The sequence below is a fragment of the Vulpes lagopus genome, chromosome 2 (genome assembly GCF_018345385.1).
Source record: "Vulpes lagopus strain Blue_001 chromosome 2, ASM1834538v1, whole genome shotgun sequence".
Lineage (NCBI taxonomy): Eukaryota > Metazoa > Chordata > Mammalia > Carnivora > Canidae > Vulpes > Vulpes lagopus.
Window position 1 is genome coordinate 61,920,419 of NC_054825.1, and position 14,190 is coordinate 61,934,608.

At 34.9% G+C, this 14,190-nt stretch overlaps 1 protein-coding gene across 1 annotated transcript in view; it reads right to left on the minus strand.

Annotated features, from left to right (window-relative positions):
• UNC13C (unc-13 homolog C) overlaps positions 1 to 14,190 on the minus strand; it is a 586,599-nt gene that overhangs the window by 190,187 nt on the left and 382,222 nt on the right. Inside the window, exon 21 of the mRNA XM_041745721.1 lies at positions 12,443 to 12,576. Coding sequence (XP_041601655.1) covers positions 12,443 to 12,576 — 134 coding nt within the window. The remainder of the gene's footprint in view (positions 1 to 12,442; positions 12,577 to 14,190) is intronic.

Here is a 14,190-nt window from a genome sequence, read left to right on the forward strand (position 1 = left end):
TGCATGTCATACATGCAACTGAAACTTCATTATCACTGTCAGAATTCATGAGACATTTACTTTGCTGTGCTCTTTTCACATTAAAAAAAATCAGCTTTTGTTAATATGTTCTCCATTTAAGAATACTTGGCATACATTAGTGCAATTAACTGCCATCATTATGAAGAGAAGGAACAGCCAAGAAGAATGAACTTAATTGAGCAGGACTTTACCAGTAAATTATCAACTAGCCTTACAAGTTAAAGCTGTATTAAAGGGAATCTAAAACATATCAGAATATTGCAGTTAAGGATCAAAGTCAGCTTAAGTATTCAGAGAGCAAACTCATCTAATTGAACATTTCCTTGGGTGACAGGAAGGAAAGGAAAGTTTTTCCTTTTGTACTTAAATTCTCCTGCACCAAAACCAAATAGATCACCAACACTGTTAAAACCCAATTACCCTTTTATCTTTTTTTCCTCTTTATTTAATTTACAACCTAAGGCATTATTTTAATGAACTAAGATCTTTAAATAGGTATTTCATTTAAATATGAAAAGTAAAGTTAGATCTAGTTTAACTACTAACATTTTGTAAAGCAATGAAAATGCCACCTCTCAGCAGAGAGGTGGTGAAAATGGACAGAAATGACCTACAACCTTGGGCTACGTGTGTGTGTATATGTGTGGGGTGGTGGGGACTAATAAATGGAATTTACTGAATCCAGATAATTGTTCCTCAAGCTCCCCTGGTACCTCCAGGTTAGAGACCTGGAGAAGAGCAACTCCACATATTTGCATTGTAGGGCAGGAAGCTTGAGGCAGTAGAACAGAGATTCACATCTATGGAGCATCTACGCAATGCCAGGCTCCAGGCTAACCACTTTATATACAATATCTCCTCAAATCCTGATAATGGCCCTATGTTTTAAGTTTCACCTCCCAAATTTTGAAATGTGTAAATCAGACTGAAAGACAGCAAAACTTTTCTAATTTCTCATGGCTCCTCTGTCTCAAAAAATATTAGACCACTAAACCACTCAAGCCATCTTTTTCTCTGAATACTTAAAACACAGTCCTTTTTTGTTTACTTATCATGTATTTATCTCATTCAAAAATATTAAGACAGTTTACAAGATTAGTAAAGTGTGATTTGCCTTGAAAGTAGAGAAAGGAAAAATGAAGCTATAAAAATAAAATGAGATTAGACATAGAAATGTATGCTGTTAGGTTCTATAGGTATTAAATGTGGACCTCAGTTCTATCTAACATTTCTGGCACCTAATCCACAGTGAAAAATTGATCATTTTTATCTATCTCAATTGTTCGGGAAGCAAAACTCTTTTAAGCAGTGAATTGAGGGGGGGAAATTTCATAGTTTCTCCTTAGGGTGCTAGTAAGTACACACTATTTATTAACATTTTTCCTCTGATAAATAACACATTGCGTATACTTTTTTATTGGTTTATGTACAACTGCAATTGGTGCCATGTGGCATATGTTGCACTTCAAACTTTTTGTGAGTCATTATTGATACAGGTTTATTGTGCCCAGATCTAGATTAATCATGAAAACATCAGAAATGTTTGGGTTGAACTGAGGCATTAATACCCATCATTTTCCTCATGGGATTTTTACTTTACAATTAATCCTGTTGTTAATTCAAAGAGTCATTGAGATTCTGGTTCTGCCACTTACTAGTTGTGTGATCTAGAAAGTTACTTAGCCTCTGTGGGGCTTTAGTTTCTATCATCCACAATTTGGGGATGATAATAGTACTGATGTCATTGGAAATTAGTTTAGGATTAACTCAATCGTTAAACTGTAAAAATGCTTATTATAGCACCTGGCTCCATCTAATTCCCTGTAGTTCCCTACATGATAATGGTAATATTTAGAACATATAGAAACTAAATTATCTGGTAAGCATAATAAACCTTGAAAATCCAAGATGAACCTTTTCTTTATGATGTGTATGCAGAGAGATAGAAAATTGAAATCTTCACAAGTGATTGAATTAGGACAACTCGTAGTAAGCATTTTTACTTAGAAAACCATTTTACTTTTAGAAAACTATTCTTAATCTTCTCAGATAATATATGGTTTGGGGAATTTGCAGAGCAACACCTGATCTGTTTTAAAATTCAAACTGACTGTAATTAGCATGAATAAAAACTTTCAAAATAGCTTCTTTTCTTTTGTACCTTTAGTCAGATACTTTTAGCTCAGATTTTTGGATTTTCTTATATCTATTCTCCACACTGTAAACCCCAGCTTTGCAGAGCTGATTCCTTATAGGAAATAAATTGTTCGATCATTTTCTGACAACTCAAATTGAAGCATTGCTTTACACTTCAGCAGCAACCTAACTATGCCTACAGTGGAATACATGTGTCATTCCATGTTATGCTACTTTGGTTATAAGAATCAGAGACTCAAGTTAACTGGAAATAATTAACAGGTAATTTTTGTAATCATAATTTGCATAAAAGAGAAATAAGATAAACTACATTGCCATATGTATTGAAACCCAAGGAAAGGTGAACTCAGTTTAACAGATAGAACAATAACTAGTAGAGTCAGTCTTCATAGAACCATGGACAAGAATCTCCTTCAGAGTTGAAGGCAGTCAGAGGAGTGCAGTACATGACCAAAGATGAGATCCTCACTCAAGAACTCCACCAATACCATGACTCTGTTACTCTTACAATTGCTGCTTTTCTTTCCAAGTATCCTTCTTCCTCTTTCACTGACAACTGCCTTATTCCCCTTCCATGTTATTTATCTCCTGTCATCTGTTTATATGTCATTTAGATTTATTCTTAATTTTAGATCACTTACTACACTTATTCCCCAAACTGTAACCTTTCAATGTCTATTCTCCTTGTCAACTGTCTTATTCTCTGAATTTCTTAGCCTAGGTCCAGAAAACAAACCAAGTTTTTCTCATTAGGTTATCTCAACAAGGGGCTATGCAGTGAAGAATTTAATTCCAGAATGACTTGTGATGTGGCAGGCACAATGATTAACCAATTGAAGACCAGTGTTTAATTTTGCACATATCTCTTTTCCAATTAAATCTTCAGGGCTCCAACTCTGCCTAGTGCCTGACATATATTGAGTATTTAATATGTATTTGTTAAATGTAAATGAGAATGTTAATGAAAAGTGATAAAAGTAAATAGAACAGGAAATAAAAAATGGAATAAAAATCTTCAAGCTAAAAGAAAAAAATTAAAAAATAACCTATGTTTTCTGTCCTTATTCTATTTCAGGATAATCGAGTAAGTAGCCCTAGTTGATAAAGTTCTTCTTTACAGAAAAAATCTAACTAATAAATATTGAAGGAGCAAAACCACAATTTTGTAGTCCTTAATGGAATAACTGATTTTGAAATTATTATAAATACATAAAATATTAGAGGATAAATGAATACAGAACTTTGGAGTGGAGGGATGAGGTTGCCAGCACTGACTAATCTTAGCATCACATCACCACAGAGGCAACAACCAGACTTAATGTGATCCTTGACTTGATGGAGCATGAAGTACACAGAACCACCTATATGATATCTTGAAAAAGATAAATAAAAGGAACCTGAAAGAGCTTTTGGAGCTCATGTTCAAATATGGGGAATATCATAAATTGAGGAACAAGTTAAATATAACAAAGAGGCAAAAAAATTCAGAAAGTGCAACATTCTAAAGGACAATGAACATGGCTTGTATAAGAAGTCAGTGACGGGAAAAAAAAAAAAAAAAAGAAGTCAGTGACGGGACGCCTGGGTGGCTCAGTGGTTTAGCGCCGCCTTCAGCCCAAGGCGTGATCCTGGAGTCCCAGGATCGAGTCCCGCATTAGGCTCCCTGTATGGAGCCTGCTTCTCCCTCAGTCTGTGTCTCTGCCTCTCTCTTTCTGTGTCTCTAATAAATAAATAAAAAATCTTAAAAGAAAAAACTGGCATGGATAAAAGAAAAGAGAACTGAACTAGAATAAAAGAGTTACGCTGCATAATTACCAAATGTAGTCTGTGAGCCTTATTTGGACCTGATTAAAACAAATGTAAGAAGGCATTTAAAAAAATAGTATTTAATTGTGGAACAGAGTACACAATGCCCTGACATTACTGGTAATGTTTCTACTTGTGATGATGACATTGTGATATGCAAGAAAATAGCTATCAATTGTAGAGATGAATACTGCAGTATGTAGAGATGAAATGATGTAACATCTGAGATCTTGATGCTGAAGATAACTAAGCAAACAAAAAAAGCTCAAGGTATATATGAAGAAAATATGACAAAATCTTAGTAATTTTTCAAAGTGAGTGATGGATATAAGGCTACATTATAAGCCTCTCTACTTTGTAGAATGATGAACGTCTTTGGAAGACCTTTTAAACTTATTGTTAAAATTTTTTTGAATATAGTTGACACATTAGTTTCAGGTGTACAACACAGTGATTCAATATCTCTATATGTTACGCTACGTTCACCACAAGTGTAGCTACCATCTGTCACCACACAATGCTTAAATATTGACTATATTCTCTGTGCTGTGCCTTTCATTCTCACGACTTATTCATTCTGATACTAGAAGCTTGTAATTCTCACTCTCTTCAGCCATTTTGCCTATTTCCCTTAACCTCCTCCTCTCTAGCAAAATCAGTTTTTTTCCTTTGTATTTATAAGTCTGATTCTGCTTTTTGTTTATTCTTTCTTTTTAAGATTCTACTTACGAGTGGAATCAATGGTATTTGCTTTTCATAGTCTGCCTTTTTTCACTTAACCTAATACCCACAGGTTCATCCATGTTACTGCAAACGGAAGCCACAGTGCAAACAAATAAATCAACAGCTTTAATATTTTGAACAGCATTAGCTCCAAAACAGAAAGAACAAGATGCAAGTCCTTGCTTAAAGTAGCTTAAAAATAAATATTTATGATAAATATATTACAGCAAATATTCAATTTTTAAAATAATTTGAAAATAGGGATCCCTGGGTGGTGCAGCGGTTTGGCACCTGCCTTTGGCCCAGGGTGCGATCCTGGAGACCCAGGATCGAATCCCACGTCGGGCTCCCGGTGCATGGAGCCTGCTTCTCCCTCTGCCTATGTCTCTCTCTCTCTCTCTCTCTCTCTCTCTCTCTCTGTGACTATCATAAATAAATAAAAATTTAAAAAAATAATAATAATAATTTTAAAATAATGTTCTAGTTCATCCCACAGCCTTGGGAAAATAAAAGCAGCATCCTTTATCCTTGCATATCAAATAGATCTTTGAAAACAGGTCCATTTTCTACTCAACACATTAGGTCCTGATATATACTCTTAATATAGAAAAAAACCTCAACCTTCAATATATGTATGCTTTTTAAGGAAGCTAAAAAAATCACAGAAAAGAAAATAAAAACACATAGGATCACAGAATAGAGGAAACATATTTTGGCTTATATTTTGGTGAGCATTATAAAAACAAAATGACGTGTAAAGTCACAATACTTTAAATAAATTGGGAGTAAAATTTTATGAATAATTAAAAATAAATAATATTCCTTACTTTTCAATACATATAGTAAATCTCCCCCCACACACATTGTACATTTTCTTGATGCCAATCTAAAGGATTTTCACATCTAAGTACACAGCTGCCTAATTCTTTTAATTCATGGAAATGACAGATAGCCAAATCTCCACATACCCAAATATAATTCACTATGTACTTCCTTAAATAGATACTTTCATCTGAATTTATTAACTCAATTAATGGTGCCCCCATAAATACATCATCTTCATAGTCTCTGCATTCTTTCTTAACAGTCCACTCAATGCAATTAGTCCAAAAGATACCTAATTTCCTTAATATTTCTCAAATCTGATCCTACCTTTCCATCATTTTATACAGGGCCCTCATACCTCTTCACTGGATCACTGCTGTAGCTACTTACCAGTTATCTCCCTCACAAAAGAAAGAATATAATAAAGAAACAAATTTACTTTGAAACTAAAAACAATATAGGAATTTAATAAAACCAAAATCTTTTTTTCAGAGACTAATTAAAATTCATAACTGTCTAGCCAGTAAAAAAGAGAAAAGATATAAAATAGCAATATTAAGAATGAGAGGGGGAAATGACTTTTGGTTTTGTAGACATTAAAAAGATAATAAGGAAATGTCATGAGCAATATACGATTGCAAATTTGACTGCTTAGATTAAATGTAAAAATTCTCTGAAAAACACAAACTCCGATGCTCAGTTGAGAACAAATATGTTTGAGAGGGACCAAGATGGCAACAGAGGAAGATCCTGAACTTCCCTTTACCCATGGATGACTGAGTGTACAACTACACATGGAGCAATTTCCTCTGAGAGAAACCTGGAAAGTATCTTAGTGACTCCTACACATCTGGTGAATGAGAAAAGAGCCATATCAAAATGGGTAGGAAAGGCTGAGACATGGTCTTGTCATAAACTCCACTCATGACACAACACCATACAATCAAGAGGAAACCCCCAACTGCCATCTCTCTAAGGAGCAAAGAGTTTGGACTGTACCCTAGTTCTCCAACTTTTAAGACTCCCACCTGAGGGATGAGTCTTCAAAACACCTAGCTCTGAAAGCCAATTGGGGGCTTGAATCCTCAAGAGGATTATAGCAAATAAAGAAGCAGTTGTTAAAGGTCTTGTGAGCACTCCTTCCCTATGGCTATCCTTTCAAGGCTCAGCCCAAAAGAAATGGCAAAAATGCCCATCTCTCAGTCTTCTGGAAAGGGTTTGACTGTATACTTTATGAGCCTGAGGGTCTGGCTGTTAATTTAGCATGCATTCAGGAGCTGGCTGAGATCTTTCCCAAAGCTTGGTGGAACTGGTGGGCACTTCTCCCATGTTATCCCTCCGGATTGCTTCAAAAACAAAAACAAATTGCCAGTATTTCCCTGAAAGGAGTTTACTGCATATTTGGTGTCCCAATTTATGGCTGTTACCCAGGGATGGGTCCCCAGATAATCTACATCTGATAGCCAATGGGGTTTGCATTCATGAGTCCCACAAGACTATAACAAATAAAGCATCAGCTTTTCAACAGGTGCAGGAACTCCCCCTCCCTCCCCCAAATCCATGGCTATACACCAGGGCTCAGTGCAGAGGAAATGGGCAAAAACGTCCATTTTTCAGTTTCTCCCTGGAAGGGGCTTAACTGCATATTTTCTCAGTGGTTGCCTAAGGGACTGGCTTCTCATTAGGCTGTATCTAGGTGCTGACTGCTATCCCCACCCTTCTTTTGGGATATTGCCAAATCTTAACAAACTCTCAACTATGGGAGACACAAAGACAAAGCTGGTGGCTTGGACAATCATAAATGTTTGAAAGACAACCTGGAGCTCAAGCTGGCATGACTGATGAAACCAGTGTGTCAAGACTGAGAGAGGTGGCTGTTTTATCAAATGTGTAGAAACCAACACAGAGAGCAAAGGAAAATGAAGAAACAGGGGAATATGTAATAAACAAGCACACAAAAAATAAGTTAAATCACCAGAAACTGATTTTAATGAAATGGAGGTAAGAGATTTACCCAACAGAGAATTCAAAATAATGGTTGTAAAGATGCTCACTGAGGTCAAGAGATCAACACATGAACAAAGTGAAAACTTCAAGAAAGAGAAAAAATAAAAGAGAATCTTAACAGACGGAAGAGAAAATAACTTGTTACACACAGGGGTACCCCCATAAGACTATTGTGGATTTTCAGAGGAAACTCTGTGGCCTAGAAGGGAGTGAGATGATACATCCAAAATGCTGAAAGGAAAAAAAAATATGTAACTGCCAACCAAGAGTAATCTAGTTGGCAAAACTGTCCTTCAGAATTGAAAGAGATAGAGTTTTCCAGATAAACAAAAGCTGAAAAAGTTCATCATCCCTAAACTGATAGATATACAGATCAATAAAGCAATGAAACAGAGTACAGAACTAGACTCTAATAAGTATAGTTAATTTATTTTTGACAAAGTTCCCAAGTAAATTCAATGGAGAAAGAATAATTTTTCTAACAAGTGGAGCTGGAAAGATAAGCACACAAAAGAAAATACCAAAGAATCTTAAACTCTAGGGATGCCTGGGTGGCTCAGCAGTTAAGCATCTGTCTTTGGCTCAGGGCATGATCCTGGAGTCCTGGGATCTAGTCCCTCCCTGCATTAAGCCTTTCTCCCTCTGCCTGTCTCTGCCTCTCTCTGTGTCTCTCATGAATAAATAAATAAAATATTAAAAAAAAAGAATCTTAAACTATATCATACTACACACAAAGAATAACTTGAAATGAATCATAGACCTCCATATAGGACATCTAGAAGAAAAAAGTTATTAAAAGTTGACTTATGATTGTTAAAAAGATTTCTTAAATAGGATACAAAAAGCTCAAATTATAAATCAAAGAATTAGACTACTCCATAAATTTTTTTAAAAAGTACTTCAAAAGATACTAGTAAAAAATGGAGAGTCACAACCTAGGAGAAAATATTGCAACATTTATATCTGACAATGGACACTTATTTAGTATATATAAAGAGCCATTATATCTCACTAATAAAAAGATAAACATCCCAACTTGGAAATGGCAGAAAGATTTTAAATAGTATCTGTGATACTTCATCAAAGATACATAGATTGTAATTAAGCACATGAAATGATGGTTGATATCAGTATTTAGGAAAATGCAAATTAAAACCACACTGAGATGCCACTATTCATACCTATTTGAATGGCTAAAATTAAAATTCTAACCATACTAAGTTTTGGCAATGCACAACCACTTCGGAAAGTAGTTTGGCAATTTTAAGAAATACTAATTATGTACCTACCACATGACCCAAAGGAAAGAATATGTCTATGCAGAAACTTATAAACAAATATTCACAAAAAAAACCTAATTTAGAAAAACAACAACAACAAATTGTGACCCTAACCCTAATCCTAAAAGACAAATGGATGAACACTTTGGGGGTATATCTTACAGTGGAATATTACGCAGAAATAAAAAGAGACAAAGTATTGCTATGCACAACAACCTGTTTGAATCTCAGAATAGTGCAATGAGTGAAAGAAGGCCGACAAAAAAAATGTACATATGACTCTTTTACAAAGGGGTAAAATTTCTAAACTAATTCACAGTATCAAGAAGGCAGGGATCCCTGGGTGGCGCAGCAGTTTGGCACCTGCCTTTGGCCCAGGGCGCGATCCTGGAGACCCTGGATCGAATCCCACATCAGGCTCCCGGTGCATGGAGCCTGCTTCTCCCTCTGCCTGTGTTTCTGCCTCTCTCTCTCTCTCTCTCTCTCTCTCTCTCTCTCTGTGACTATCATAAATAAATAAAAATTTAAAAAAATCATTTCTTATAAAAAAAAAAAAGAAGGCAGAGCAATGGTTGCCTGCAGTAGGTTACAAAAGGCACATGGAAACTTACTAGGGTGATAGATATCTTCATTATCTTGATTGTGGTGAGGGTTTTGCAGCTAGATACGTATGTCAAAACTAATCAAATTGTATAATTCAAATTTGCAGTTTTATTGTATTCAATTATACTACAATAAATGTTAAGGAGAAAGAACCACACCTAAAGATCTGAAAATACTTTAATTAATGGTTTTCAATCTCAATAAAATAGTGAATTTTCTATTAGCATCTAGAAAGCTACTTTGTAAAATTTTTAATATATGAATAAATATTGCTCAAATATACTAGGGCACCAATTTAAAATGAAGTCGGAATAGAAAGAACAAATGTCAATTACATATACAGGTTTACTTTAATTTCTTCATTCATTCAACCAATATATATGCCTGGATATATATTAGTATAACAAAACCCTCTTCTTAATTTTTCCTTCTATAATTATTATAAATTCTCATAAAATTTGAATAAGTCTTTAAAACATCCTCAAAATCTGAGCAAATACAATCATAAAACATAGATTCCAAATACAGGGAAGGCATTCAAGATTTTTTTAGGGCTTGGTTTTCATAGAAAAAAAAAGGCTCTAAACTCTGGCATTAAAAACAAAAATAAAAAACAAAACAAAGATATTCTTTTCCTTGTCTCATTGCTCCTTTTTATACTTAGTAGACTTAATTTAGTTCATAATTTAAATTTTATTTCTGCCATAACTATAAATGTATTTCCTCCATTTCTTTTAATGTATTTCCAAAAAGTCAAATAAAATCTTTGTATATGTTTCAAAGAATAAGACTAAAAATAATTCTGGTAAACTTTAATTGATTCCATGATTTTATGATGTATCTTTTACTAGTTATACCTGGATTTATGATATTTGGTAAATGTAAAGAATCTCTTTGATTAAAATAAAATCTTGTCATATAACTTTTAATTAGCTTTTTTAAGATGTTTGTTTTCATTCAATAGTCATTTACCAAATGGCCTAACCCAGCTCAAGGGCACAAAGTAAGTATGGATCTCCTTATCTTTAGGAATCTCTTCTGTCTTAAAGAAGGTTCAAAGAATGAAAGAGGGGCCCCTGGGTGGCTCAGTTGGTTGAGAGTCTGCCTTCAGCTCAGGTCATGATCCCAGAGTCCTGGGATCAAGCCCTTCCTGCTGATCAGGGAGCCTGCTTCTTCCTCTCCCCGACCTCTGCTCACTATCTCTCTATCTTTCTAATAAATAAAATCTTTAAAAAAATGAAGGGGGACACCTAGGTGGTTCAATGGTTGAGTGTCTGCCTTCGGCTCAGGGCATGACCCTGGGGTCTGGGATCAAGTCCTGCATCGCGCTCCCAAAGGAAGCCAGTTTCCTCCTCTGCCTGTGTCTCTGCCACTCTTTCTGTGTTTCTCATGAATAAATAAAATATTAAAAAAATAGAGAAAACATATATGTTCCATAAAGCTGACCAGAATGAACAGAGAATTTGCATATATTAAAAGAGAAGGGCAGCTGGGTGGCTCAGTCATTTAAGCATCTGAGTCTTGATTTCAGCTCAGGTCATGATCTCAGGGTCATAGGACTGAGCCTGACGTGGAGCTCAAAGCTCAGGGAGGAGTCTCCCTGAGATTCTCACTCCCCTTTCCACTGCCCCTTCCCCTGCTTGTGCTTTCTCTCACTCTCTCTACATACATACTTAAAACCTTTAAAAATACCAAAAAAAGTAAAAGAGAAGATATGATCCTAAGCTATCAGAAGAAAAATAAAACAGCACAGTCTCCATAGATGGTCATCAGGAGACACTGGTCCTCAGGCATATTGGGTGAGTATAACAGGAAAAGGGAGAAGAAAGTATAAATATAAACCTAATGATACTATCATGGTTGCATACCAAAGAGGACCAATTTCTCCACAATTAGGAACTGGAGGCAAGTGAAAATCAATGGTTAAGAAGCAAGGCAAGGATGAAAATTGGGAATCTTAAATTTATTCCTTCTGTAATTGAAATTTCAATTGGATTCAAAGTAAGCTATTTGACCCTGTCTTGACCATTATAGAGAATTAATAAAATAAGTTTTCTATAGTAAGTCTGAGTCTACTTCACACTTTACTACATGGTTTGTCTATCTGCTATCCCTGTTGCCCAGAGCATTTCAGGTATTACCAATATGTCAGGATGCTCTATTAATCACATTGCAAGTGCCTGGTTGGCATTTCAGATGTTATTTTGTGTTTGCTGTAGAGCCCTCAACATGTGGGCATAAAATAAATCCTAAACATGCAACACTAAAGTTGGACTGGGTCTTGGATATTATCTAGAAATCTAGGAGGAAACCGAGACCCAGGGTAATTAGATAATGTGCCCAAGGTCTCCTAGCAAGTGGCATTTTAATAAATTAATAATTTTAGACTCTTCTATAATCTGTTATTCTAGAATAGCTATGAATTTTAATTCATCCGCTTGTCTATCTGCTCATAAATTGTAAATTATATGCATGGAGGCACAGGCTTACATTGTTATTTGAGAAAATTGATTCATTCTATTAAATATTGCAATAAATACATGGTATAGAACTATTTTGAAAGCAGGTTTTCTCTTGACAAATCTTTATTATTACAAAGTCACAAAGAAATATGTTCAATACTAACTTTTCAACATTCTTCTTAGTTTTAAGGGAAATGCAATGGGATAGTTTTTTAGAGTGGTTTTTTTTTTTTTTTTTTTTTTTTTTGAGACAGGAGATAGTTATGAAAGGAACCAAAGAAGAAACTCTACATCAAATAAAAATAAATTTGGGGAAATATTTGTCTCTATACCCAAACAATCTCACTCAATGGGGCTTAAACTAAAAAATCATAACACCACTGAATTGATATTTACTGATGAAAGTAGAAAAATGCTGCTTTATATAACTTAATTTTGGAAAACAAACTTTTCCAATGAAAGTATAAACCATGAGAGTATAAATCATGCTTCAAATACTTTATGTTTTCATAACTTTAATGGAATAAAATCCATTCATTTCCAAGACAGTGTACTTACTGATTCAGGACAGGTGTGTAGGCAGTTTTATCCTCATCAATAATAGTGACCATCAGTGTAATAAGTTGGGGCCAAAAATCCAAATTCTTGGTGGTTGGTCCCTGATCGTCTCGAGGAATGTCATGTTTCTTACTCTGCTCACAAGGTCACACAACATGCAAAAGAAAAGATTAAATGGTATGACTTTAGTTTGTCACTGTGAAATGGAAGGATCAAAGAAAAATGGTTATGGAAAAATTCTTACACCATGTGAGCCAAAGCTATTAAATTCAGGTTTCCTTTCTTCATTGAATGACATCCCATAATATAAAGTCACAATGACCAAGCCCGGCTTTCATTTCTACATCCTTTGATTTTGAATTGGAGGTTGCTCTTTCTTAATTGCAGTTGATGATCTTAGGAATTATTGTAGAAATTATCCCTTTGGAGGGAGGTTGAATTCTGTGTGTACAAGATGTGTTTGTGTGTGTGTGTGTGTGTGTGTGTGTGTTTATAATTTATCCTGCCTAATGAGTGTGTGTGTGTGTTTATAATTTATCCTGCCTAAATATTTTGTCCACAGTCACATTTATGGTAAGTGGGGAGACCTCAAGACTGCCTGGTTACAAAGTCTATTGCTAAATTCTACAGTATATAAATGTTCCAAGAATGGCCTAGACCACAAATACATCTAGTTAACTAAAAGTTACCTATCTTTCTTGTGTGTGTATTTAAATCATATTTGAATCCTTGATTATTATGTTTCATGAATTCTCCAGCTCTCACCTCTGAAAGTATAGTCCAGGATAATCTAAGTTTACATTGGGATGAACAGAGTACAATAAGGATCTTGTATGTTTCACAGATCAACATCATACTCAACACATACAATTCTTTTGTTTGGTGGGTATTCTTCTTAGAGCACTTCCTTTACATTTACTTTAAACAATTAGGCAAAAAAGATAAAGGCAGAAACAATTTTCATTCAAGTATACAAATAGGTAGGAAAAATATGGCTCCCATCATTATTTTTGCCAAATGATATATAAGCTTATAGGTCCAGGATATCTGAAAATTTCAATTTGTGGCTCAGGAAATTCATGGGTTTTCTGGTAGAAAAGGTGGATTAGATTTTATTTGGCCCAAATTATTGCCATTTCCAATGATGTCTCCTCCAAAGATCAGCCACCCTCTACAGAATGGTTGCATACATATCTTCTAATGCTAAGACATGTAACCTGATCTGAGTGAGTCGTCACTGCGTTACAGTTAAAACATAGCCTTATATTGAATCCACTTACTATTAGAAACCTTCATACACAGACTATAACGTACCTTTAGGCACATGTATTTTCCTAGGGTGCTTCCAAGTGCTGTTTACCTTTATGTTCAAAATGCAATAGATATTAAGTGTTGGAGAGCTAAATTAGTCCAAAAATAGTGGCTGGCACAAATTATTTCAGATTACCACTCTCCAGAGGTTCTTAGGAACCTTGTATATGTGGTCCTGAAGAACCACTTGAAACTTCTTGGTAGGTTTCCTCTTTTTATTCCTCAGGTATATCAAGGCACATCAGAAGATCTTCAAGAAGAAAATTAGGCAGCAATACAGGCTTACAAGTATCCAGCTTTGCCTACTTTCAAGTTACATTTTCAGTTTAAATTTATCTTTCTTTGGTGAACAAGATTTTATTATTGCCACAATAATGCGATTATTTACTTATTATCTTAAGTTCAATAGATTCCTTCCTCTATGATGTATTTGGAAA